The following is a 23,759-nucleotide window of genomic DNA, read 5'->3' as shown; positions in this document are numbered from 1 at the left end:
ATAGAGGGCACTTGTGACCTGATGGATGCAGCAATGTACCGCAAACTGGGAGATATTGGCGATGTCTCCAATAGCTGCTTGAAAGGAGCCAGTGGCATAAAAGTTCAGTGCCACTGTGATCTTCACTGCCACCGACAGAGACATCCTGGTCCTCCATAGAGGCTGCAGGTGGCAGAGCTCAGTGACCACCTCCTTGCTGAAGCGCAGCCTGCGCAAACACTGCTCCTCAGACAAATTAATGTAGGAGAATTGTTGGTGAAATACCCTGGGAGGGTAAGGTCTCCTGTACAGAGGCCTGTTGGCCCTCCTCCATCTGGCCATGATTGCCACTCTCTGCGTCTCTGTTGCTTCCGAATCTGCAGGCGCAGGACGACGCCCAGAATCAGTGCAGCCGTCATAGTCTCTTGGCAATCAAAGTAATGAAGGTCAAAAACAAAAGTACCTGCAAAGTGATGCTCAGTAGCCAAAACTACTTCACACAGCGTTGACTCTATGCCGAAGTCTCTCCTCTCTCTGTCAGAATGAGTGGTGCAAAAATGTCTACCACAGAAAAAGCCAGGAAGAGGCCGCCTTTAAATAGCGCCCCCCCCACAGCCCCACACCGACTGGGAAACATTCCAGTCAACCTGTCGTTGCTTGTGTCAGGCGGAAAGGAGGGGGGTGCCACTCAATATCCGGTCCGGGGCGCCACAAGGGCGTTGCACGCTCGAATGATGTCAAGATCTGCGGGCGCAGGAGATCGGGGCGGTAGTGTTTAGCGCCGCCGCAAAATGTCTGGTCAATTTCGCGAGCGGTGCAGATATCGCCTCGCCCGGGCGCTAGTTGCTTTGCGCCCCATTAGCGCCCTCTTGAGGTGCTAATGGGAGGCGCAAACCAACTGAATTTTTCCCCTGTTTTGTCCTCTGAGGTGGTCTAGCAAGCCATTCAGTTGTCAGCTTAACTAAGGATGGGCAATAAATGCGGCCTTTCCAGTGTCAACCCACATTCTGGGAACAAATCAAACACAAATTAATGTTTTGGGTGTGACTCTTCATCAGAACTGAAGAAATGAAAAATGAACAAGATTTAAGTAGAATTAGAATAAATAGTGTTAGATCCGTGTATCTTGATGTTGTGTGTCCTTCAATAATTAGACAAGAGACTGCAGAGAACAATCAACAGGTGTTTACTGGATGAGGGTTACTCTAAAACTAACGATACAGATCCCTACTCAGGGTTATATACAGGTGTGGTCACTGCCGGTACTACAGTATACAGGAGCTGTAAAAAGTAGTTCTCCCCTTTAAAGGTACATTACAGTTCCTCCCCTTTTAGATTAACAGTACCATAACATTCATTTAAAAATTAAATATCAACTAATTACAATTAGCACTTTTAACATGCAACATTAACTGAAAATAGTCTATTTATAAATTCAGTCTTTGGGGCGGCTTCCTGATCCTTTCTGGATAGCGCCTTTCCTGAGTGTCTTGCTCTTGGTGCGGAGGCGATTCTGGCCCCCTGTCGTCGGTTGGTTCATCAGCTTCCGATGCTACTGTTTCTGGGGTAGATGCTACCTGTATGTCGGGTTCATCACCAGGTATGCGAGACATGGGGTGGACTCGTTCCTGTGACTCTAGGATCTGGTCAACATGGCATCTCACAATGTTCTCCCCAATTCTAGGGAATGTGGCCGGCCAAGTGGAAAAAGTGCTAGTAGGTGAGCACTTTGGTGACAGTGACCATAATATGGTAAGATTTAAGGTGGTCATGGAAAGGGACAGGGATGGGCCGGAAATAAAGGTTCTAAATTGGGGGAAGGCCGATTTTAATAGGATAAGGCAGGATCTGGCCAAAATGGACTGGGATCAGCTACTTGTAGGAAAATCCGCATCGGTGCAATGGGAGGCTTTCAGAAGGGAGATTGAGATCATACAATGGCAACATGTTCCCGTAAAGGTCAAGGGTGGTTCCAAAAACCACAGGGAACCTTGGATGTCGGGATATACGAGAATGGATTAGGAAAAAAAGGAGGGCTTTTGGCAGATACAAAAGGCTAAAGACGGAGGAAGCCCTAGAGGAGTACAAAAAGTGCAGGGGGATACTTAAAAAAGAAATTAGGAGATCAAGGAGGGGCCATGAAATAACACTGGCGAGCAAAATAAAGGAAAATCCTAAGATGTTTTATAAGTATATTAAGGGTAAGAGGATAACTAGGGAAAAAATAGGGCCCATTAGGGACAAAAGTGGCAATCTGTGTGTGGAGCCGGAAGATGTAGGAGGGGTTCTAAATGAATTTTTTGCATCTGTTTTCACTATGGAGAAGGACGATGTAGACATAGAAATAGGGCGGGGGGACTGTGATATGCTCGAACATATTAACATCGAGAGGGAGGAGGTATTGGCGGTTTTAGCTGGCCTAAAAATGGATAAATCCCCAGGCCCGGATGAAATGTATCCCAGGCTGCTGTGTGAGGCAAAGGAAGAGATTGCGGGGGCTCTAACACATATATTCAGGACCTCTCTGGCCACAGGGGATGTGCCAGAGGACTGGAGAACCGCTAATGTAGTACCATTATTCAAGAAGGGTAGTAGGGAAAAACCGGGGAACTACAGGCCAGTGAGCCTAACATCAGTGGTAGGAAAATTATTGGAAAAAATTCTGAGGGACAAAATTTGTCTCCACTTGGAGAGGCAAGGATTAATCAGGGATAGTCAACATGGCTTTGTCAAGGGAAGATCATGTCTGACTAATTTGATTGAATTTTTTGAGGGGGTGACTAGGTGTGTGGATGAGGGTAACGCAGTGGATGTGGTATACATGGATTTCAGTAAGGCCTTCGATAAAGTCCCGCACAGGAGACTGGTCAAGAAGGTAAGAGCCCATGGAATCCAGGGTGCCTTGGCACATTGGATACAAAACTGGCTTAGTGGCAGAAGGCAGAGGGTGATGGTCGAAGGTTGTTTTTGTGACTGGAAGCCTGTGGCCAGTGGGGTACCACAGGGATCGGTGCTGGGTCCCTTGCTGTTTGTGGTCTACATTAATGACTTGGATATGAATGTAAAGGGTATGATCAGTAAGTTCGCGGATGATACAAAAATTGGTAGGGTGGTAAATAGCGAGGAGGGTAGCCTCAGTCTGCAGGACGATATAGATGGGTTGGTGAGATGGGCGGAACAGTGGCAAATGGAATTTAACCCGGAAAAGTGCGAGGTGATGCACTTTGGGGGGACTAACAAGGCAAGGGAATACACAATGAATGGTAAGACCCTAGGCAAGACGGAGGGTCAGAGGGATCTGGGTGTGCAAGTACACAGATCCCTGAAGGCGGCGGAACAGGTGGATAAGGTGGTAAAAAAGGCATATGGGATACTTGCCTTCATTAGCCGAGGCATTGAATATAAGAGCAAGGAGGTTATGATGGAGCTGTATAAAACACTGGTTAGGCCACAGCTGGAATACTGTGTGCAGTTCTGGTCGCCACACTACAGGAAGGATGTGATCGCGTTAGAGAGGGTGCAGAGGAGGTTCACCAGGATGTTACCAGGGCTGGAGCGCTTCAGCTATGAAGAGAGACTGGGCAGATTGGGTTTGTTTTCCTTGGAGCAGAGGAGGCTGAGGGGGGACATGATTGAGGTGTACAAAATTATGAGGGGCATAGATAGGATGGATGCTGAGGAGCTTTTTCCCTTAGTAGAGGGGTCAATAACTAGGGGGCATAGATTCAAGGTAAAGGGCGGGAGGTTTAGAGGGGATTTGAGAAAGAACCTTTTCACCCAGAGGGTGGTTGGAGTCTGGAACTCACTGCCTGAAAGGGTTGTGGAGGCAGGAACCCTCACAACATTTAAGAAGCATTTGGATGAGCACTTGAAATGCCATAGCATACAAGGCTACGGACCAAATGCTGGAATATGGGATTAGATTAGACAGGGCTTGATGGCCGGCGCGGACACGATGGGCCGAAGGGCCTCTATCCGTGCTGTATAACTCTATGACTCTATGACATCCACTGTGTACATTAGTGGCCCCTGCCATGTGCATATCGTTCCTGGTTGCAATTTCTCTGTTCGGTAGTCGCGGGCCAAGACTGGTTGCCCTACATTGAAGCTCCTTGTCGGCTTCTCATTGATGTGCTGGAATTGCTTATTCTCAACATCTCTTCGTACATTTGGTCTGAGCAAATCCAGACGAGATCTCAACCTTCGGTTAAAGAACATCATGGCCGGGGTCTGGTTGGTGACTGCATGTGTCGCATTTCTGTAGGCTAACAGGAAATTGTCCACCTTATGCTGCAGTGGAATGTCGTCATCGCACATGGCCCTTACTGCTTTTTTAAAGGTTTGTACAAACCTCTCAGCCAATACATTTGTGGCTGGATGATACGGGGCGGATGTGTAATGCCTTACCCCATTCCTTTTCATAAATCTTCGAAACTCTTCGGACACAAACTGTGGTCCGTTATCAGAGCAAATCTGCTCTGGCAAGCCGTTCCTGGCAAATATGGTCCGTAGGACTGCAATAGTTTTCTCCGTGGTGGTGGAGGACATTTTGATCACCTCAGGCCATTTCGAGTGCGCATCCACGGCTATTAAAAACATTGAGTCCATGAATGGACCAGCAAAATCAATATGCACCCGTTGCCATGGAGATGAGGGCCACTCCCATGGGTGTAGAGGGGCATGTGGTGGTGCATTTTGGACTTTCTGGCATCCTGAGCAGCTCTTTGTCAGGTCCTCGATTTGCTTATCGATCCCCGGCCACCACACATAAGCCCTAGCAAGGCTTTTCATTTTCACCCCTCCCAGATGGCCTTCGTGAAGCTCATTGAGCACTCTCTCCCTTAAATTGGGTGGAATTACCACTCGGGATCCACACATCAAGGTCCCCTGGCATACTGACAGCTGTTCTCTTCTGGATGAGAATGCTGGTAACAGTGAGTCGCCATGTGTTAGCCATCCCTTCACCGGCAAGTCATATACCCGAGACAGTGTCGGGTCATTTCGGGTCTCCTTCTCTATATCAGCGTTAGTTAATGGCAAGCGTTCAATTATAGTCGAATAAAATATTTCGACAGGGTCCACTGCTGGTGCTTCCTCCGCAGCAGGCAGTGGCAGGCGTGATAGCCCATCAGCGTTTCCATGCTGTTTCGTGCCCTTATACTCGATTTCATATTGGTTCGCCCCTAGAAAAAGGGACCATCTTTGTAGCCGTTGCGCAGTCATCACTGGAACGCCCTTCTTTGGATTAAAGATGGAGACAAGTGGTTGGTGGTCAGTCAGCAAGGTGAACTTCTGCCCGTGCAGATAGTGGTTGAACTTTTTCACTCCCCACACTAGGCTGAGGGCCTCCCTGTCAACCTGGGCGTAGTTACGCTCGGCTGAGGTTAGTGACCGAGACACAAAGGGTACTGGCCTCTCCGAGCCGTCCGGGAATTTGTGTGACAGCACCACTCCAATGCCATAGGGTGATGCATCACACGCCAACCGAATTGGTAGTGCTGGGTTGAAATGAGCCAACACCTCTTTTGATGTGATCAATTCTTTGCACTTCTGGAAAGCTCGTTTACATTCGTCATTCCACTTCCATGGTACCCCCGTTTGCAGTAGGGTGTTCAGTGGGTGTAGTACTGTGGACAAATTCGGCAAGAACTTATGGTAGTAGTTCACCAGCCCGAGGAACGACCTCAGTTGTGACACATTTTCCGGTGCTGGAGCTTTGACTACTGCCTCAATCTTTTCAGGGGACTTATGTAACCCCTCTTCATCAATAATGTGGCTACAATACGAGATCTGCTTCTGGAAAAACTCGCATTTGTGGCGATTAGCTCAGAGCCCATATTCCTTCAATCTAGTGAGCACCTGCTCCAGGTTGGTGAGGTGATCACTGTCATTTTCGCCCGTGACCAGGATGTCGTCTAAATAACACTGGGTCCCTGGAATCCCTTGCAGGACTTGATCCATTGCCCTTTGCCAAATAGCAGGAGCTGATGCTACCCTGAACACCAGCCGGTTGTATTGGTAGGGACCTTTATGAGTGTTGATCGTGAGGTACTGTTTCGAGGCTTCTTCTACCTCCATTTGCAGGTACGCCTGGGCCAGATCAATCTTAGTGAAGCGTTTCCCTCCAGATAGCGAAGCGAAAATATCTTCAATCCGTGGAAGCGGATATTGTACAGTGTGAAGGACTGGGTTCACTGTCACCTTAAAGTCCCCACAGATGCGAACCTTCTTTGGTTCCCCAGGCGTATTACTCAACGACCTCTTCATTACAGGAACGATGGGTGTAGCCCACTCGCTCCAGTCCACTTTGGACAGTACTCCTGAACGTTCCAAACCTTCCAGCTCTGCTTCGACGGCTGGGCGGATCGCATCAGGTACCGGTCTGGCCTTAAAAAACTTTGGGCTTACATTTTCCTCTATTTTGATCGTCGCTGTTATGCCTTTTAGTGTTCCGAGTCCTTCCTGGACCACTTCTTGTGCGTCAGTTAGCATTTTTGACAGTCATCCAGGTGTGACATCGTCATCCTTTTTGGCATCTACAGTCAGTGCTTGTATGGCATGCCAATCTAGCTGTATCTTCCGGATCCATTCACGTCCTAGTAGTGGTGGTCCTCCATCTGGCAATACATATAGGTCCATTTTTGGTGTTTCCTTGCCGTTATATATGACGTTCACCCTTATTTTTCCTTTGGGGTAGACTTTTTGCCCCATGTACGTCTTCAAGACAATCTCTGTATCTCTCAAGGGTATATGTGAGAATAGCCGCTTGTAGTCCCTTCGGTTTATGACTGTTAGGGCTGATCCTGTGTCCAATTCCATTTTCACTTGGACTCCGGCTATCTTGAGCGTGACCCAGATAGTTTGGTGATCCTACGTTTTGATCACATTATGTAGTTTCAGACAACCCAGCTTCTTGCTTCCAGAGTCTGTATCACTTTTCTGTTCGTCTGAACTACTCTCCGTCACTTCTTGTACTTCTCCTGTGGGGATTTCTTGCTGCTGGTTTTCTTTTCTGACCTGTAGACGCTTGCCATGTGTCCTACTTTTCCACACTGTCTGCACACTTGGTCCTTGAACCAGCAATCCTTATGGTCGTGTGTTGTTCTGCCGCAGCGATAGCACTTCACTGTTCCGTATGACATTTCATTTGTGCCATATTCTTGCGGTCTCCGTTGTATCTCTGCCGCGCCCCGTGCTGCTGCTTCGTGTGATACTGCCATGCTGAAAGCCTTGTCCAGCGTAAGATCCTTTTCTGATAGAAGCCGTTTCTGGGTTCCTTCACTTTTAAGCCCACACACAAACTTGTCCCTTAAAGTATCTGCTAGTCCCGTTCCAAACTGGCAGTGTTTCGATAGCTTGCTCAGTTCCGTTAAAAACTCAGTATTACTTTCATCTTAATGCTGGTTCCTTTTGTGAAACTTAAATCTTTCCGCTATCAGCAGCGGTGTGGGGTCTAAGTGGTCCTGTAGGATTGACACTATGTTTTCAAAATCCTTTTCCACTGGCTTCTCTGGAGTTACTAGGTTTCGCAGTAAGCCATATGTTTTTGCACCCATTGAATTCAACAATACCAGCGCTTTCCTGTCATCTGGCACTTCATTCGCCTTGCAGTACACTTCTATGCGTTCGACATATGTCGTCCAATCTTCGACTTCATTGTTGAACGCTGTGACACTGCCACTCTTCGGCATCCCTGGGTGTGGTTAGACTGGCTCAAAATGACGTCTCCCGCGCTCTCCCTTCTTCTCCGCTGCGGCTCAAAATGGCGTCTCCCGCGCTCTCCCTTCTTCTCCTCTGCGGCTCAAAATGGTGTCTCCCGCGCTTTCCTTTCTTCCCCGCTGACGCTGCTCGGCTCCTGAACACCGGCTGCGCGTTTTCCTGCGCACCTCTCTCTCATTGGCGCCGCTTGGTCCTGAACAGCGGCTGCGCCCTGTGCGCTCTACCCTCTCTCTTTTCCCGTCGACGCCGCTTGGTCCTGAACACTGGCTGCGCCCTGTGCACTCTACCCTCTCTCTTCTCCCGTCGACGCTGCTCGGCCTTTTTCTGCGCCGTCGGTCGGCTCTAGCCGCCGCTGTCCGGGAGGGGTCTGCGCCGTACCTGTTGCCAGCCCGTTTCGCTGGAGTCTCCGCTGGATGGTCGACGCCCATGCTTCTGGACTCGGCCTTCTTCTTTCACTGTTCTCCAGGAGCGAATCCCTGGGAGGTGATGCAGAGTTGCAGGTAGGTTTGAATCTTCTCGTCGCCAATGTTAGATCCGTGTATCTTGATGTTGTGTGTCCTTCAATAATTAGACAAGAGACTGCAGAGAACAATCAACAGGTGTTTACTGGATGAGGGTTACTCTAAAACTAACTGTACAGATCCCTACTCAGGGTTATATACAGGTGTGGTCACTGCCGGTACTACAGTATACAGGAGTTGTAAAAAGTAGTTCTCCCCTTAAAGGTACATACACTACAAATAGTAACAACTTATATTTATATAGTACCTTTAACAGACAAGAACGTTCCAATATACTAGGAGGGGTGAGCAAAGGCTTGTTCAAAAACATGCTTTTTAAGGAGGGTTTTTAACAAATGAGAAGGAGCGTGAATTCTGGATTGTGGAGCTTAAGCGGCTGAAGGCACGGCATCCAGTGGTGGGGAGAAGGCGGGGAGGTGGCATAAAAGGCTAGAGAGAGCAACGGCGAGTTTGAAGAAGTTTGTAGCACTGGAGGAGGGTAACGGAGGGCATGGGCATGGAGTGATTTAAACACAAGGTGGAAAATGTTGAATTTGAGGCGTTGGAGGACCAGGAGCCAATGTAGGTCAGTGAATTCAGGGCTAATAGGTGAATGGATCTGGTGCAGCATAGGATATGGCTAGTAGAGTTTCTGACGGTGCACTCTGTTTTACGGTGAGTGAGGCCGGAATTTTCTCATTGCCGGGCATGCAGGTTTGGGGGTGGGTCGACAGTAAAAATCCTGGAGATTGCAAGCGCATTGGGAACTCGCTGTCATCCCGCCGCCTCGCGCATTTAACTCCGGCGGCTTTGAAGGTGCGACATGGACCCAATTGGCAGAGGTGGACGACCTCATTTAAGTCATTCACTGCTTGTTGAGACACCCTTAAGTGGGTTTTTAATGCCAGCTTTTGACTTTTACTGCAGGAGCACGGGATTCACGCAGGTCGGGTACCTCACCTGTGAAGGGGAGGCAGAAGCTCAGCGGCCATTGGCGAGTCCATTCATTGAGAGCTGGGAAAAGCACACAAATATTGCAACATTACACCTCATTACTTGCCTCGTGGAAAGGCTCTTGCTCACTGCATTTTGTCCACAGATTTAGGTGTTAGCAGTTTGCAGGTCGTTTCTAAAACCTCGGAAGCTACTCTCACCACATTGCTACTCAGTATCACAACATTGAGGGATTGGCCCTCTGATCTCCACTTTACCTGCCATCTAATACATCGCCATGGGTGCCGCTTCTACTGTCTAACCTTGGTCCTCAGAATCGGACCAAGATGAGCCCCACCACCAGCAGCAGCAGCAACCACAACAACAGCCTTCTCCTCAACGACCTGATGCTCCACAAGAGAGAGGGGGAAATCACAGGGCTGCAGCGTGCTGGAGCGATACCCCCAACACAGGGTATACAAGCAGAGGATGAGCTTCCTCAACAGGACTGAGCAGCAGTGCTTCAGGAGGTGCTGGCTATTGTGCCAGGCTGTCGCAGACATTTGTAGCTTGCTGGAACAAGACCTGCTGCCCAGAGGTCCTGGTGGACACTCCTTACCAGTGGCTGTCAAAGTCACCACCACCCTCAACTTCTTCGCCTCAGGCTCCTTCCAGGGATCTGCAGCAGACATTTCCGGGATCTCTCAGTCAGCCACCCACAGATGCATCATCCAGGTGACCGATGCCGTGTTTCACAAGTCAGCTGATTATATCAAATTTGCCACTGATGAGGCCAATATTGCTGAGCGAACACTCGACTTTGCAGCTCTGGCTGACCTCCCACAGGTGCAGGGCGCCATTGACTGCACACATGTGGCCATGAAGGCATCCCATCATCACCCAGGAGTGTTTGTGAATCGCAAGGGCTTCCACTCAATGTGCAGCTCGTCTGCAACCATAAAAAGATGATCATGCATGTGCGCACCAGATTCCTTGGCAGCTGTCATGACTCTCTCGTCCTGCGCCAGTCCACCCTCCCTCAGCTCCTCGCACCTCCAAACAGACTTACCAGCTGGCTGCTTGGAGACAAGGGCTATCCACTGAAGACGTAGCTCATGACACCCTTGAGGATGCCAAGTACTGAGGCCGAAGAGCGTTATAATAAGAGCCACATGTCCACCAGATGTGTCATAGAGCAAGCAATAGGCATGCTGAAGATGTGCTTCAGATGCCTTGACAGATCTGGAGGAGCCCTTCTGTACGCACCAGCCAGGGTCTCCAGAAGCATCGTTGTTTGCTGCGCGCTGCACAACATAGCGAGGATTGCAGCTGCAGGAGGCACAGATGGCACAGCCTCTTCAGAGGAGGAGGCGGAGGAGCAGGTGGAAGGCGAGGAGGAGGAACCTGAGGTGGAGATGGCACCAGTAGTGGCACACATTGCTGCCCGGGAGGCCTGGGATGGCCTCATCATGGCCAGATTTACTTAACTTGCTCCAATGCAGCCACATGGCTGCCACATGCTGTACTAAGTTCCGCACCCCTCCCCACCCCCACCCCCACTCCTAACAACACCATAAAGCATCCCTACAGTGAACAAGCCATTCCTCTCACCCAGACCTCCAGTACTCGAGGTTAAGTAATATCTCACCATTCACTCTAAATGACAAAGCCACTTCCAAGGTAGCAGGTAAAAATGGACAAGACCGGAAAGTGGTGCAAAGAAATACATTCATCTATGTCATCAAAAGAACTGAAACTTAACACTAACATTGTTTCATACACCCATGTGCACACCCTAGTGCATCAACTTCTGTGTCTTTTTTCTTTCCCGAGTGCTTCTACAAGGTGCAACCCTGTGGCTTCAGCAGAGGCAGAGGCAGGCTGCTTACTTCCCTGCTGCGACTCGTTAGACACTTTTGACGGACATCCTCTGTGTTTTGGAGCCTGTGACGGCTCCGCTAAAGTCTGCTCCTCCTGCAACTGTGCAGGGGCAGACTCGGCCATCGGGATCCGAGGAAGCATGTGGGGCTCTAACTGAGGGGGAGGCAACGGGGGAGAGGTGGGAGCGCTTTGAGAAGAGCCCGCCATTTCCATGTCCCCTCTCACCATCATCCCTCTCACTTCCCTGCTAGCTAGGAGCTGGAGAGCACCTTGCTGCATAGCAGTGGGGCGATGAATGCCCAAGTCTACATTTATATCCCTCCTAGAGATGAGGTCTGTGAGTGTCTGCCATCTGTTGTCCACAGCAAGCATGTGCTCATGTGATTGGCACATTTGCTGCTCCATGCAGGTGGCCATCCTTTCCATGGAACAGCACATCGTCGCCATCGCCTGCGACATGGTGGTGCTCATGTTGGAGATGGACTCCTCTATTCTCTGCACATTTTCAGACATTGCTGCTGCAAAAGCTGCCAGAACCTCATGCATTTGTTGCTGCCCCTCCAAGATCGCCCTCTTTCTCAATGGCCCCCGAGGCTCAGTGTCTGCATGCAGCTCAGCAGAGCTTGGAGCGTCCTGCGCCCTCCAGCGAGGAGTCTCCGCTGCTGTCCCTGTCAACACCACCTGCTCTTGCTCACTTGTGACGTGTGAGACACCAGGTGACAACACTACTCTATGGCACACAGAAGGTGTGTGTATCTGCGCTGGTGCTGCGTGCGCTTGGGTCTGTTGACGGTGCACCCTCAGAGGCTGGAGCTTCCTCTGAGGAGTCGTCTTCCTCCTCCGGCTGGACAGTGGGGGGGGCACTTGATGGACCTGTGGGAGAGTAAAGAGATGAATTAGAATTGTTATCATAAGAATGGTTAACGTTACCATTATGCACATGATGGCGTTTCACTGGCTGCTGACATCAGTCACCATATGAGTGACTGCTGTATGCCATGTGGCTGTATGAGATGTAATTCTGTCACCAGGTTGCTGGGATGTCCCCCTCTATCTATCCCTCACTGCCAGTAGCTCTGCAACTCCCGATATTTCCAGGGCCCCCTCCTCTGCTGGTGTCAGTTGGGTGAATACTGGAGGGCCACCTCCGGTTCTCTGCCTCTCCTGCATGTTCTGGGCTCTTTTCTCCTGCAGGGAGGAAAGAAGAGAAGTTTGAGTGAGAGTGATGGAATGAATGTAAGGAATGGATGGGTTACATCTGTAGAGGGTGACTATGAGGGAGTGGCATGACAATGCCAAATGGCCTCCTTCTGTGGTGTTACTTGCTATGATTGCATTAGGATGAGGATGACTGTCAGGGGTGGTTAGTCAGATGGGGATGTGAGTATGTACCTAGAGAGAGAGGGATGGGTGGACATGCAAAGTATGTTGGTGTGAGGAATGCTGTGCAGGAGTAGGCTTGGGAAGGCAGAGTGATGGGGATGTGGTGACAGACACATCAGGATGAAGGTGAGTGTGGCATTGCACTCACCTTTCCTGACCTCATGAGATCATTGAATCGTTTCCTGCACTGGATCCAGGTCCTCCTGACCACATCCCTGCTGTTGCCCTCCTCTGCTATCTCCAGCCAGGCTCTTTTGGTGTCTTTGAGAGGACTCCTGTGCCTATCTGCAGAGAACAAGACCTCCCTGCGTGCTCTCACTGCCTCCACCAGTGTATGCAAGGATGCGTCAGAAAATCGGGGCCCTCTGCCTTTGACTATCCATCATTGATGGTTTGGAACAGTACTCAGACCTTTATATTTCAGCTTCCACACTCCTCTAGCAACCTTCAAATGAGTTGAGTGCAAGGCTGCTTTAAATATCGGCGCTGGAAACGCATCAGCGATGACATCATTAGACTCGCTCAATTTATTTGGGCCGGGAAATGTGCGTGACTGCTTTAAGTGGGGCCATTAAGTTAAAGTTGCCCTGAAGAACGCGCTGAGCAGAACATCGCGTTCCCGACCTGCTATGCGGCCCGCCGCACCCGACCCAACTCCACGGTAAAAATTCCGGCCATAATGTTTCTCACCATGCCGGGAGTGAGGAGTTCTGAGCTAGTGACTATCCTCCTTCTGATTGGGAGAGAAGAACTTTCTGGGTCAAGATATCTCCAACACCCAATGACGGAAGATCGGAGCTGATATTTTTCGCACTTGGCTCCAGATAACCCTACAAGGCAAAACTCTGCTCCTTGTATCCAACCCACATTTAGTATATTTTACATACTTCCTCCTCCTTGCATCCTCACTGTGTTGAAATCAAGACTCATTGCACTGCCTCTTATTCTAACTTATTCTGTTCCAGGGTCTCAATACTGTGGCACTCCATACCTCCCCGCTCCTCCTATAACCAAGGCTTGATCTCACCTAACCATTACTTCATGATTTGTCTTCTCTCTCACCGATTTCAATGTTGCTATTATACATCATGAGCCATCTTCTGCCTTCACTGAGGTTTCTTATACAATTAAAAAGTAATTGTTTTCTCTTCTAATTAATGATTTGTATGATACGAAACCTGTGTGTGGTTTTTTTCCCCTTAAGTCCTATGATTCATTCCTCAAAGGGCTGCCTGATTCCCTTCCACGTCGCATGACACCTCTTGCCCTACACAGCCATGGTCTCTGGTGTGACTGTGTGTGGCGCCAGTACTTCTGCAGGACTGCTGCATTGAGCTGCAATAACAGGGAATACCTAGTCACCACCTGTTTGTTGATTTTGCAGGTCTTGGCAGATGTGTTCAATGCCCCAGTGTACACAATAGACACAGCTAATTCAGCATGCCTGGGATGTGCTTACAGAGCAAAACATGGTACGTAGAAGCTGAGCACTCTGAATGACTAGCCCAAGTAATGGGTCAAGCCATGTGAAAAAAGAGCTTAGAATTTTCTTTTAGTTAGATTACAAGTTTGTGATGTGCATGTTTTCATCTCCCTTTCTAGTTTCAGTGATTACAATTTTTCAATACATCATACCCATATATATTGTATATTACATAGAATGTACTGCACAGAGCAGGCCAGTCAGCCCAACTGGTCTATGCCAACGGTTTGCTCCACACGGCCTCCTCCCACCCCTCTTCATCTAACCCTATCAGCATATCCTTCTATTCCTTCCTCCCTCGTGTGTTTATCTAGGCTCCCCGTAAATGTATCTATGCTAATCGCCTCAACTACTCCCTGTGGTAGCGAGTTCAATTCTTACCACTCGCTGGGTAAAGAAGTTTCTCCTGAATTCCTTATTAATGTTAGTTAATTCATTATTTCCCTATTAATGTTAGTTAATTCATTAATATTAATGCAGGACAGGGATTTTTTCTCTCCTTCTGAATGCACTGATTCATGCTCGAGTGCAGTTCTACAGCCAAGCCATACTGCTGCCTGTCTGAGATCAGCACAGATCATGCATCAAACCACAACCTTTTCTGTCTGTATGACTCAGTGCTACACTGGACAGCAAACTTGTCAACGGAACCACCAGGCCTCCATAACATAGTTCAGTGGCCTTGACTCTACTATTTATTATTGTGTTGGGGTAGGGAAGGGGAGAATTGCCCTAAAACAACTTGATGATAATTTCCCCAGAAATACTAACCAGAGGAAATCTCTGTGAATATATTTAGGATATTACTAAAAATGGCAACCAGTAGAGTTCTTTCTCACCACCCGGATTATCCATGGACCCTCAACTGAATCCATCCCATTTCCTGTGCTTCTGCTCCTGCCCTCCCACTTCCTGCTCTCAGAACCGTGATGGGGTCCCCTTCTCACCATCCCACCAGCCTCCACAATCAACAGATCATTTTCTACCACCTCCCAATATAATTTCACCAGTAAACTTAACTTCCCCATCATTCTCCGTTTTCCAAAGTGACTGTTCCCTCCTTGCCACCCGGGTTCACTTTTCCATCTCCCCTACCACCTACTCTCCTGCCCATCAACCATTCTCCCACAACGCTGTCCAGAGCCCCAAACATTTCTTCTGGGTCAGACAGCAATTTACGTGCACTTCCTCTAACCTGTTATAGTTTATTTGCTTTTTCACCGTGCGGTCTCCTCTGCATCAGGGAGAATAAACGCAGGTAAATGCTCTGCTGAACACCTCCGTTCTGTCTACGAGTGTGGCCCCGAGCTCCCTGTCGCTTGCCACTTCAGTTTTCCATCCACTCTAGCTCTGACATCTCTGTCTTTGGCCTTCTCCACTGTTCCAATGAAGCTCGATGCAAGCTCAAGGAACAGCACTTCGGGGCCGATTTGTATCCACCTCTTCACTTGGGGACAGGGCAGTAGCGGAAAGAGAAGTGGAGGGGAGAACTTACCGCCCCGTTCCAACGGATTTCCGGGCCACCGGCACCTTGGTGGGGTCCTTGAAATGGGCGAAAACAGGCGGGTTTCTCACTGGCCCATGCAATTTGAGATCCTATGACATCAATAGGATCCCAGTGCGACTTTCAAATACCGATGGGTGGAGCATGCACCGAGCACTCTCCGCCAATTGGTACCTGCATTGAATGGCCTAACCTGCAGCCCTTAAAGGGATCCTGTAATTTTAGATGCTAAAGTTACAGTATAAATGCATTCTAAATGAATCATATGTAATATATAAAAGGGAGCTGAATTGTCCATTGTTAGATACTGTGTAAAACATTTCATAACAACTATATGTAAATAAAGGCTTGTAAGCAACTAAAGATTAGGCTCTCGTACTCTATCCTTCACCACCCAGCTATCTGATTTTGGCAGATGGAGTATAATGTCGGGAAATGTGAGGTTATTCACTTTGGTAGGAGGAATAGAAAAACAGAATATTTTTTAAATGCTGCCCAGGAAGGGGGGAAAAAAGGGTGGGAGAGCAATAGTGATAGGGGATTCTATAGTAAGGGGAACAGATAGGTGTTTCTGTGGCCGTAGACGTGAATCCAGGATGGTTTGTTGCCTCCCTGGTGCCAGGGTCAAGGATATCACTGAGCGGCTGCAGGGCATTCTGGAGGGGGAGGGTGAACAGCCAGAGGTCGTGGTCCACATTGGTACCAACGACATAGGTAAAAAGACGGATGAGGTCCTGCAGCAAGAATTTAGGGAGCTAGGTGAAGGATTAAAGAGCAGGACCTCAAAGGTTGTAATCTCTGGATTACTCCCGGTGCCACGTGCTAGTGGGTATAGGAATAGGAAGATAGAACAGATGAATGCGTGGCTAAAGGGATGGTGCAGGGGGGGGGGGGCTTTAGTTTCCTGGATCACTGGGTCTGCTTCTGGGAAAGGTGGGACTTGTACAAGTCGGACGGTTTACACCTGAACCAGAGGGGAACCAATATCCTTGCAGGGAGGTTTGCTAGCAATGCTGGGGGGGGGTTTAAACTAACTTGGCAGGGGGATGGGGTACAGAGTGGAGATATAGTAGGGGGTGATTTACAGCCAAATACAGAGGAAAAAACAAGTCAGCTGGGAAGGCAGAGCAAATATGTGAAGGCAAAAGGGAATATGGCAGGGCTGGAAGGCATTTATTTTAATGCAAGGAGTCTTGCAAATAAGGTGGATGAACTGAAAGTGTTGTTGAACACATGGGAGTACGATATTGTTGCTATCACGGAGACATGGTTGAGGGAGGGTCAGGACTGGCAGCTCAATATTCCGGGGTATAGAATCTTCAGGCGAGATAGAGGGGGGTGTAAAAGGGGAGGGGGTGTTGCAATATTAATTAAGGAGTCAATTACTGCTGTAAGGAGGGATGATATATTAGCGGGTTCCTCTAATGAGGCCATATGGGTAGAACTTAAAAACAAAAAGGGGGCAAGCACTTTGCTGGGAGTGTACTATAGGCCCCCAAACAGTCAGGGGGAGATAGAGGAACAGATATGTAGGCAAATCTCAGAGAAGTGCGAAAATAATAGGGTAATAATAGTGGGGGATTTCATCTTCCCCAATATTAATTGGGATAGTCAGAGTGTGAAAGGCTTAGAGGGTGCAGAATTCTTAAAGTGCATCCAGGAGAGCTTTTTGAGCCAACATGTAGAAAGTCCTACAAGAGAGGGGGCGGTACTGGACCTAATTCTGGGGAATGTAGCCGGGCAAGTGGTGGAAGTATCAGTAGGAGAGCATTTTGGTGACAGTGACCATAATTCGGTGAGATTTAAGGTGGTCATGGAAAAAGACAAAGACGGCCCGGAAATAAGGGTTCTAAATTGGGGGAAGGCCGATTTTAATATGATAAGGCAGGATCTGGCCAAAGTGGACTGGGAGCAGCTACTTATAGGAAAATCCACATCAAAACAGTGGGAGACTTTCAGAAGGGAAATAGAGAGAGTACAACGCCAACATGTTCCTGTAAAGGTCAAGGGTGGGACCAACAAGCAAAGGGAACCTTGGATGACAAGGGATATACAAAAATGCATTAGAAATAAAAGGGGGGCTTTTGGCAGTTACAAAAGACTAAAGACGGAGGAAGCCCTAGAGGAGTATAAAAAGTGCAGGGGCATACTTAAAAAAGAAATTAGGAGGGCGAGGAGGGGCCATGAAATAACACTGGCGAGCAAAATAAAGGAAAATCCTAAGATGTTTTATAAGTATATTAAGGGCAAGAGGATAACCAGGGAAAGGGTAGGGCCCATTAGGGACCAAAGTGGCAATCTGTGTGTAGAGCCAGATGATGTAGGCGGGGTTTTAAATGAATTTTTTGCATCTGTGTTCACTATGGAGAAAGACGATGCAGACATAGAAATCGGGCAAGGGGACTGTGACATACTTGAACATATTAGCATTGAGAGGGAGGAGGTGCTAGAGGTTTTAGCAGGCCAAAAAGTGGATAAATCCCCAGGCCCGGACGATATGTATCCCAGGCTGCTGTGGGAGGCAAAGGAGGAGATTGCAGGGGCTCTGACACAAATTTTCAGAACCTCTCTGGCCACAGGGGATGTACCAGAGGACTGGAGAACAGCTAATGTAGTACCATTATTCAAGAAGGGTAGCAGGGATAAACCAGGGAATTACAGGCCAGTGAGCCTAACATCTGTGGTAGGGAAATTATTGGAAAAAATTCTGAGGGACAAAATTAGTCTCCACTTGGAGAGGCAAGGATTAATCGGGGATAGTCAGCATGGCTTTGTCAAGGGTAAATCATGTCTGACAAATCTGATTAAATTTTTCGAGGGGGTGACTAGGGGGGTGGATGAGGGAAATGCTGTGGATGTGGTTTACATGGACTTCAGTAAAGCTTTTGACAAAGTCCCGCATAGGAGACTGGTCAAGAAGGTAAGAGCCCATGGGATCCAGGGTGCCTTGGTGCGTTGGATCCTAAACTGGCTGAGTGGCAGGAGGCAGAGGGTGATGGTCGAAGGTTGCTTTTGTGACTGGAAGCCTGTGTCCAGTGGGGTACCTCAGGGATCGGTGCTGGGTCCCTTGTTTGTGATCTACATAAATGATTTGGATGAGAATGTAAAAGGTATGATCAGTAAGTTCGCAGATGACACGAAAATTGGTGGGGTGGTAAATTGCGAGGAGGAAAGCCTCAGGCTACAGGACGATATAAACGGGTTGGTCAGATGGGCGGAAAAGTGGCAAATGGAATTTAACCCTGAAAAGTGCGAGGTGATGCATTTTGGACGGACAAATAAGGCAAGGGAATACACAATGAGTGGTAGGACCCTAGGAAGTACAGAGGGTCAGAGGGACCTTGGTGTACATGTACATAGATCCCTGAAGGCAGCGGAACAGGTAGATAAGGTGGTTAAAAAGGCATATGGGATACTTGCCTTCATTAGCCGAGGCATAGAATATAAGAGCAGGGAGGTTATGATGGAGCTGTACAAAACGCTGGTGAGGCCACAGCTGGAGTACTGTGTGCAGTTCTGGTCGCCTCACTATAGGAAGGATGTGATTGCTTTGGAGAGGGTGCAGAGAAGATTCACCAGGATGTTACCTGGGATGGAGCGCCTCAGCTATGAAGAAAGACTAAACAGGCTGGGGTTGTTTTCCTTGGAGCAAAGAAGGCTGAGGGGGGACCTGATTGAGATGTACAAAATGATGAGGGGCATAGATAGGGTAGATAAAGAGGAACTTTTCCCCTTAGTAGGGGGGTCAATAACAAGGGGGCATAGATTCAGGGTAAGGGGCAGGAGATTTAGAGGGGATTTGAGGAGGAACTTTTTCACCCAGAGGGTGGTTGGAATGTGGAACTCAATGCCTAAAAGGGTGGTAGAGGCAGGAACCCTCACAACATTCAAGAAGCATTTGGATGAGCACTTGAAATGCCATTGCATACAAGGCTATGGACCAAATGCTGGAAAATGGGATTAGACTGGACAGGGATGGATGGGCGGCGCAGACACGATGGGCCGAAGGGCCTCTTTCTGTGCTGTAAAACTCTATGACTCTATGACTCTAAAGTTAGCATGCAGGTACAGCAAGCAGTAAGGAAGGCAAATGGCATGTTGGCCTTTATTGCAAGGGGGTTGGAGTATAAGAGTAAGGAAGTCTTGCTACAGTTGTACAGGGCCTTGGTGAGACCACACCTGGAGTACTGTGCACAGTTCTGGTCTCTTTATCTAAGGAAGGATGGCCTAGAAATTCAGTTGCGTTCGCCAGCCGTTAGCGCCATAAGAGGAGTAGATTTCGAGCGCTAGGCACTTTGCGCCCGGGCGCAGAGCGATCTGCGCCTACGCCCAACTTCAGTTGACATTTTGCGCCGGCGCAAAGTGTTTGTGCGCGCTCAGCTGCGCGCGCACCTTATGACGTCATTTCGTCTTGCAACGCCGTTTGTGTGCCCCAAACCGGAACTTCAGTGGCACCCGCCCAATGTGGGCGTGGCGCTGTTAAGAACTGTGAAGTGGAACGCAGCAGAGGCCCTGCGGGCCTCGGGGAGCGCTAATTAAAGGGCACTTAGACTGAGGTATAAAGGCCAGCCATTTTGCTGCAATGACTTTAGTGCTTTGGATTTCTGGACAGAGACCAAGGAACAGACCTTACTGATTTGGGACAACATAGGAGAGGTATTTTTGGCTTCTGGCCAGAGCTTGGAAATTTGACTCATTGTGATTTGACTGTTTGCAAGTATATTATGGGGGCTGCATGGGGTTCCAACCCTCAGTTCCAGCATTATGTGCGAAGGGCTCGCAGACGCTGTGTGAGAGGGGCAGCCATGCCTAGACGCAGAGGGGCCATCAGGCGTCGGCAACGTAGGCCTTACCCACTCAGGGAATACCGCCAGCAGGTGTCCTATCTCACCATGACTGCCGCGCATTGTGTTAAGAGGCTGCGCTTCAGAAGGGAGGTGGTTGCAGAGATCTGCCAGCTGCTTCACAGAGATCTGCGTCCACAGCTGATGTGCAGGACGTCTCTGTCGGTGGAAGTGAAGGTCACGGTGGCTCTGAACTTTTATGCAAGCGGCTCCTTCCAAGCCGCTGCTGGGGACATAGCGAACATCTCCCAGTTCGCCGTGCATCGCTGCATCCGGCAGGTCACCGATGCCCTTTTCGCAAGGAGACACCAATTCATCTCCTTCCCCATGACCCTAGAGAGGCAGGAGCAGCGTGCAGTCGGATTTGCCAGGATCGCTGACTTCCCCATGGTGCAGGGCGCCATTGACTGCACGCATGTGGCTATGCGGGCACCTATCGACAATGCCGAGGATTACCGCAACCGGAAGGGCTACCATTCCCTCAATGTACAGCTGGTGTGTGACCACAGGCAGCGCATCCTAGCTGTCAATGCCCGCTTTCCAGGAAGCAGCCACGATGCATTTATCCTGCGCCAGACTACTGTGGCTGACATGTTCCAGGCACAGCCTCCCCCAAGGGGATGGCTTATCGGGGACAAGGGCTACCCTTTGTGTACATGGCTCATGACCCCGCTCCGCGCGCCCAGGACCCCTGCTGAGGAGGCATACAACGAAAGCCATCAAGCCACAAGGAACATCATAGAGCAAACGATTGGCGTCCTCAAGCAACGGTTCCGCTGCCTGGATCGTTCCGGCGGATCTCTACAGTATTCGCCGGATAGAGTCTCCCAGTTCGTCGTCGTTTGCTGCATGCTGCACAACCTGGCTATCCGCAGGACTCAGGCACTGCCACCTCACGTTGGACCACCACCTCAGGAGGACGAGCAGGAGGACCATGAGGAGGAGGAGGAGGAGGAGTACCAGCCCAGGAGGGAGCCACAAGGTCCAAGGGCCGTCCGCCGGCGGCTTATTGAACGACACTTCTAGGCCCCCTGTCAGGGAATGGCTTGTGGCAATGAACGCACCTGAATGCAGCCGCTCCGCAAGCCCTCAGCCGGTTAACGCAACAACCACTTGAAACATGACACTTGGACAAGCTGAATAAATAAAAAGCTTTATTTCACAAACTCAGGGCCCTTCCCACATGAAACACAAAAACAGACAAGACCCCCAAAAAACAGTCAAAAACATATCTCACTCCCACAACCTGGGGAGGAATAACAAAACTTGTCCATCCAATTGGCCTTCATCCTCGGCCTTACCAAGACAAACCCCCTCATACAGAACACAAACACCCCCATCTAAAAAAACATTTGCCATCATCTTCGGCCTTACCAAAATAAACCCCCCCCATACAGAACACAAACACCCCCATATAAAAAAACATTTGGCAACACATTCTACTTGGTGTGCCGAGAGGGCGAGTCCTTGTGCAGGCTTCTCCGGCCCCTGCCCGACCTGCTGCTCCGCCTCAACCTGGGCCCTGTGGGTGTTGCAAGGCTGGGGGAAGGCGCCTGAGGGGCACATTGCGTGATGGCAGATGCCCTTGGGGGTCGGCCTAGACGAGGTCCGGCCCTGGAGGGGCCGGCTGCTGACTGCTGCAGCTGTGGCTGGGCAGCATCAGTCTCTCCAGCAGCTCGTCGCAGCTTTGCTGGGGGAGTGGCAGTGGCGGCTGCAGCAATGGGGGCAAGCTGGCTGATGCCAGGCGCTCGCTGGTCGCCAGAGACACTGGCACTCGGCCGGGCTGGCACTGCAGCAAGCGCAGCAATCTGGTGAAGGCCAGACCGCTGTGCTGCAGCAGCGCGGCGGGTGCCCTGGCGATGCGTCCGTGACACAGCGAGTGTGGCAGAAGTGAGTGCCCGTACTGCCCTGGTCTGTGCCCGCATCAGACCAGCCAGTGTCTGCACGGCACCACTCATGAACTCTCGACTCGCGTCCTGTGCTGCCGCGAGTTGTTCGACACCCCTGGCCTGTGAGTCCCCGAAATCGGCCACACTATGAGCCAGGGACTCAATGGCCTGAGGCAACTGTCCCACAACCCCCGTGAACTCGGTGTGGCGCCGCTCCGAATCCGCGGACATTTCATCAAGGAGGCGCACCTCCTGGGCGAGGACCGTCTCCGGACTGGAGGCTGGACTCTCCCTCTGGGGAGAAGGCCGCCGAGCTGGCCGACCCTTCCCACGTGGCTGGACGCCACTGGGCCCAGCAACTGCCCTCCCCTGCAACACTTCCCCCCTCTGGGGAGAAGGCAGCCGTGCTGCCCGACCCTTCCCGCGTGGCTGGACGCCACTGGGCCCAGCAACTGCCCTCCCCTGCAACACTTCCCCCCTCTGGGGAGAAGGCAGCCGTGCTGCCCGACCCTTCCCACGTGGCTGGACGCCACTGGGCACAGGAGCTACACCCCCCTGCAACACTTGCCCCTGGCTCTCCTCCAAGCAAGACGTGTCCCCTCCATTGCCATCCCCTGGCGCGGATGAGGGTTCCCCCGATGTGCCGCCTTCCTCTTGGTCCTCGTCGTCCTCCTCTTCCGAGGGACTGACACTCGCAGCTTCAGGGACCTCCTCCTCACCAGCTGAAAGCAGGAAGGCGCAAGAGTAGCTTTAGAGTGAGGACAGGGCGTCAGCGAGGGAGGCATGAGTGGTGGCATTATGCGCATTGGTGGGACAGTGGCAAAGGATGTAGATCTGAAGCGCAAGGGGAACGAGAGAGGTCCAAACGGTCATGTCCTTACCATTGGGGCCCAGCACAGGGTCGGCATCTCCAATAGCAACGGGGCCAATCACCCGGGCACGCATGAGTCGAGCCACGCGCTCCTCCAGGTCACTGAGCTCCTGGAACTGGACACGGCCTCCCCCGGTGACAGTCCGGCTCTTCAGATTCTGCGCCAGCTTGGCCTGCAAGAGAAAGGACGGCCTCTAAGTACAGTGTGGTGCCCTGTTGTTGTGTGCACTGCCTCCCATGGTGGAATAGCTTGGCCAGTGTGGTGCCCTGTTGTTGTGTGCACTGCCTCCCATGGTCGAATAGCTTGGCCAGTGTGTCAAGTGCAGAAAGTGCTACTGATGATCATGCCAGTGCCATAGCTGCTGGAGGAGGGCTGGCCATTAGGCCTTTGAGGTCCCTTTGCCCATAATGTGAGGTGCACATGCAAGGATGAGGAGGACACTGGAAAGGGTACTCACCCTGACCAACCGAGTGAGGTCGTTGAACTTCTTGCGGCATTGGTCACCAGTCCTGGGGACATCGCTGTTGGCTGTGACCCTCTGGGCGATTTCCCTCCAGGCTCTCCTGTACAGCCTCTTGGGAGCCTTCTTGCCACTGTCCGGGCACAAGATATCTCTTTTCTTCTCCAAACCCCTAAGCAGCACCCTCAAAGCATGCTCTGAGAAGCGCTGCGCTCGTTCACGGGCCTTCTGCATGGCTTCAGGCGCTATTTGGGTCCAGCAGCAGTGTTCAGGCCTAGCTGGAGGGCTCCACTATCCAGGGCGTGGCAGCAG

At 50.4% G+C, this 23,759-nt stretch overlaps 1 protein-coding gene across 2 annotated transcripts in view; it reads left to right on the top strand.

The window, feature by feature from the left end:
- Positions 1-23,759, top strand: part of xylb (xylulokinase homolog (H. influenzae)) — a 273,474-nt gene that overhangs the window by 225,443 nt on the left and 24,272 nt on the right. Inside the window, exon 17 of one of the 2 annotated variants that reach the window (XM_085987477.1) lies at positions 13,780-13,867. The exons of the other annotated variant lie outside the window; for it this stretch is intronic. Coding sequence (XP_085843603.1) covers positions 13,780-13,867 — 88 coding nt within the window. The remainder of the gene's footprint in view (positions 1-13,779; positions 13,868-23,759) is intronic. 2 annotated transcript variants of the gene reach the window in all.

The sequence above is a fragment of the Somniosus microcephalus genome, chromosome 5, assembly GCF_052327205.1.
Source record: "Somniosus microcephalus isolate GS21.2 chromosome 5, FLI_Smic_1.0, whole genome shotgun sequence".
Taxonomy (NCBI): Eukaryota; Metazoa; Chordata; class Chondrichthyes; order Squaliformes; family Somniosidae; genus Somniosus; species Somniosus microcephalus.
Note: the sequence above shows the minus strand (reverse complement) of the source record. Positions and strands in the feature narration are given on the sequence as shown.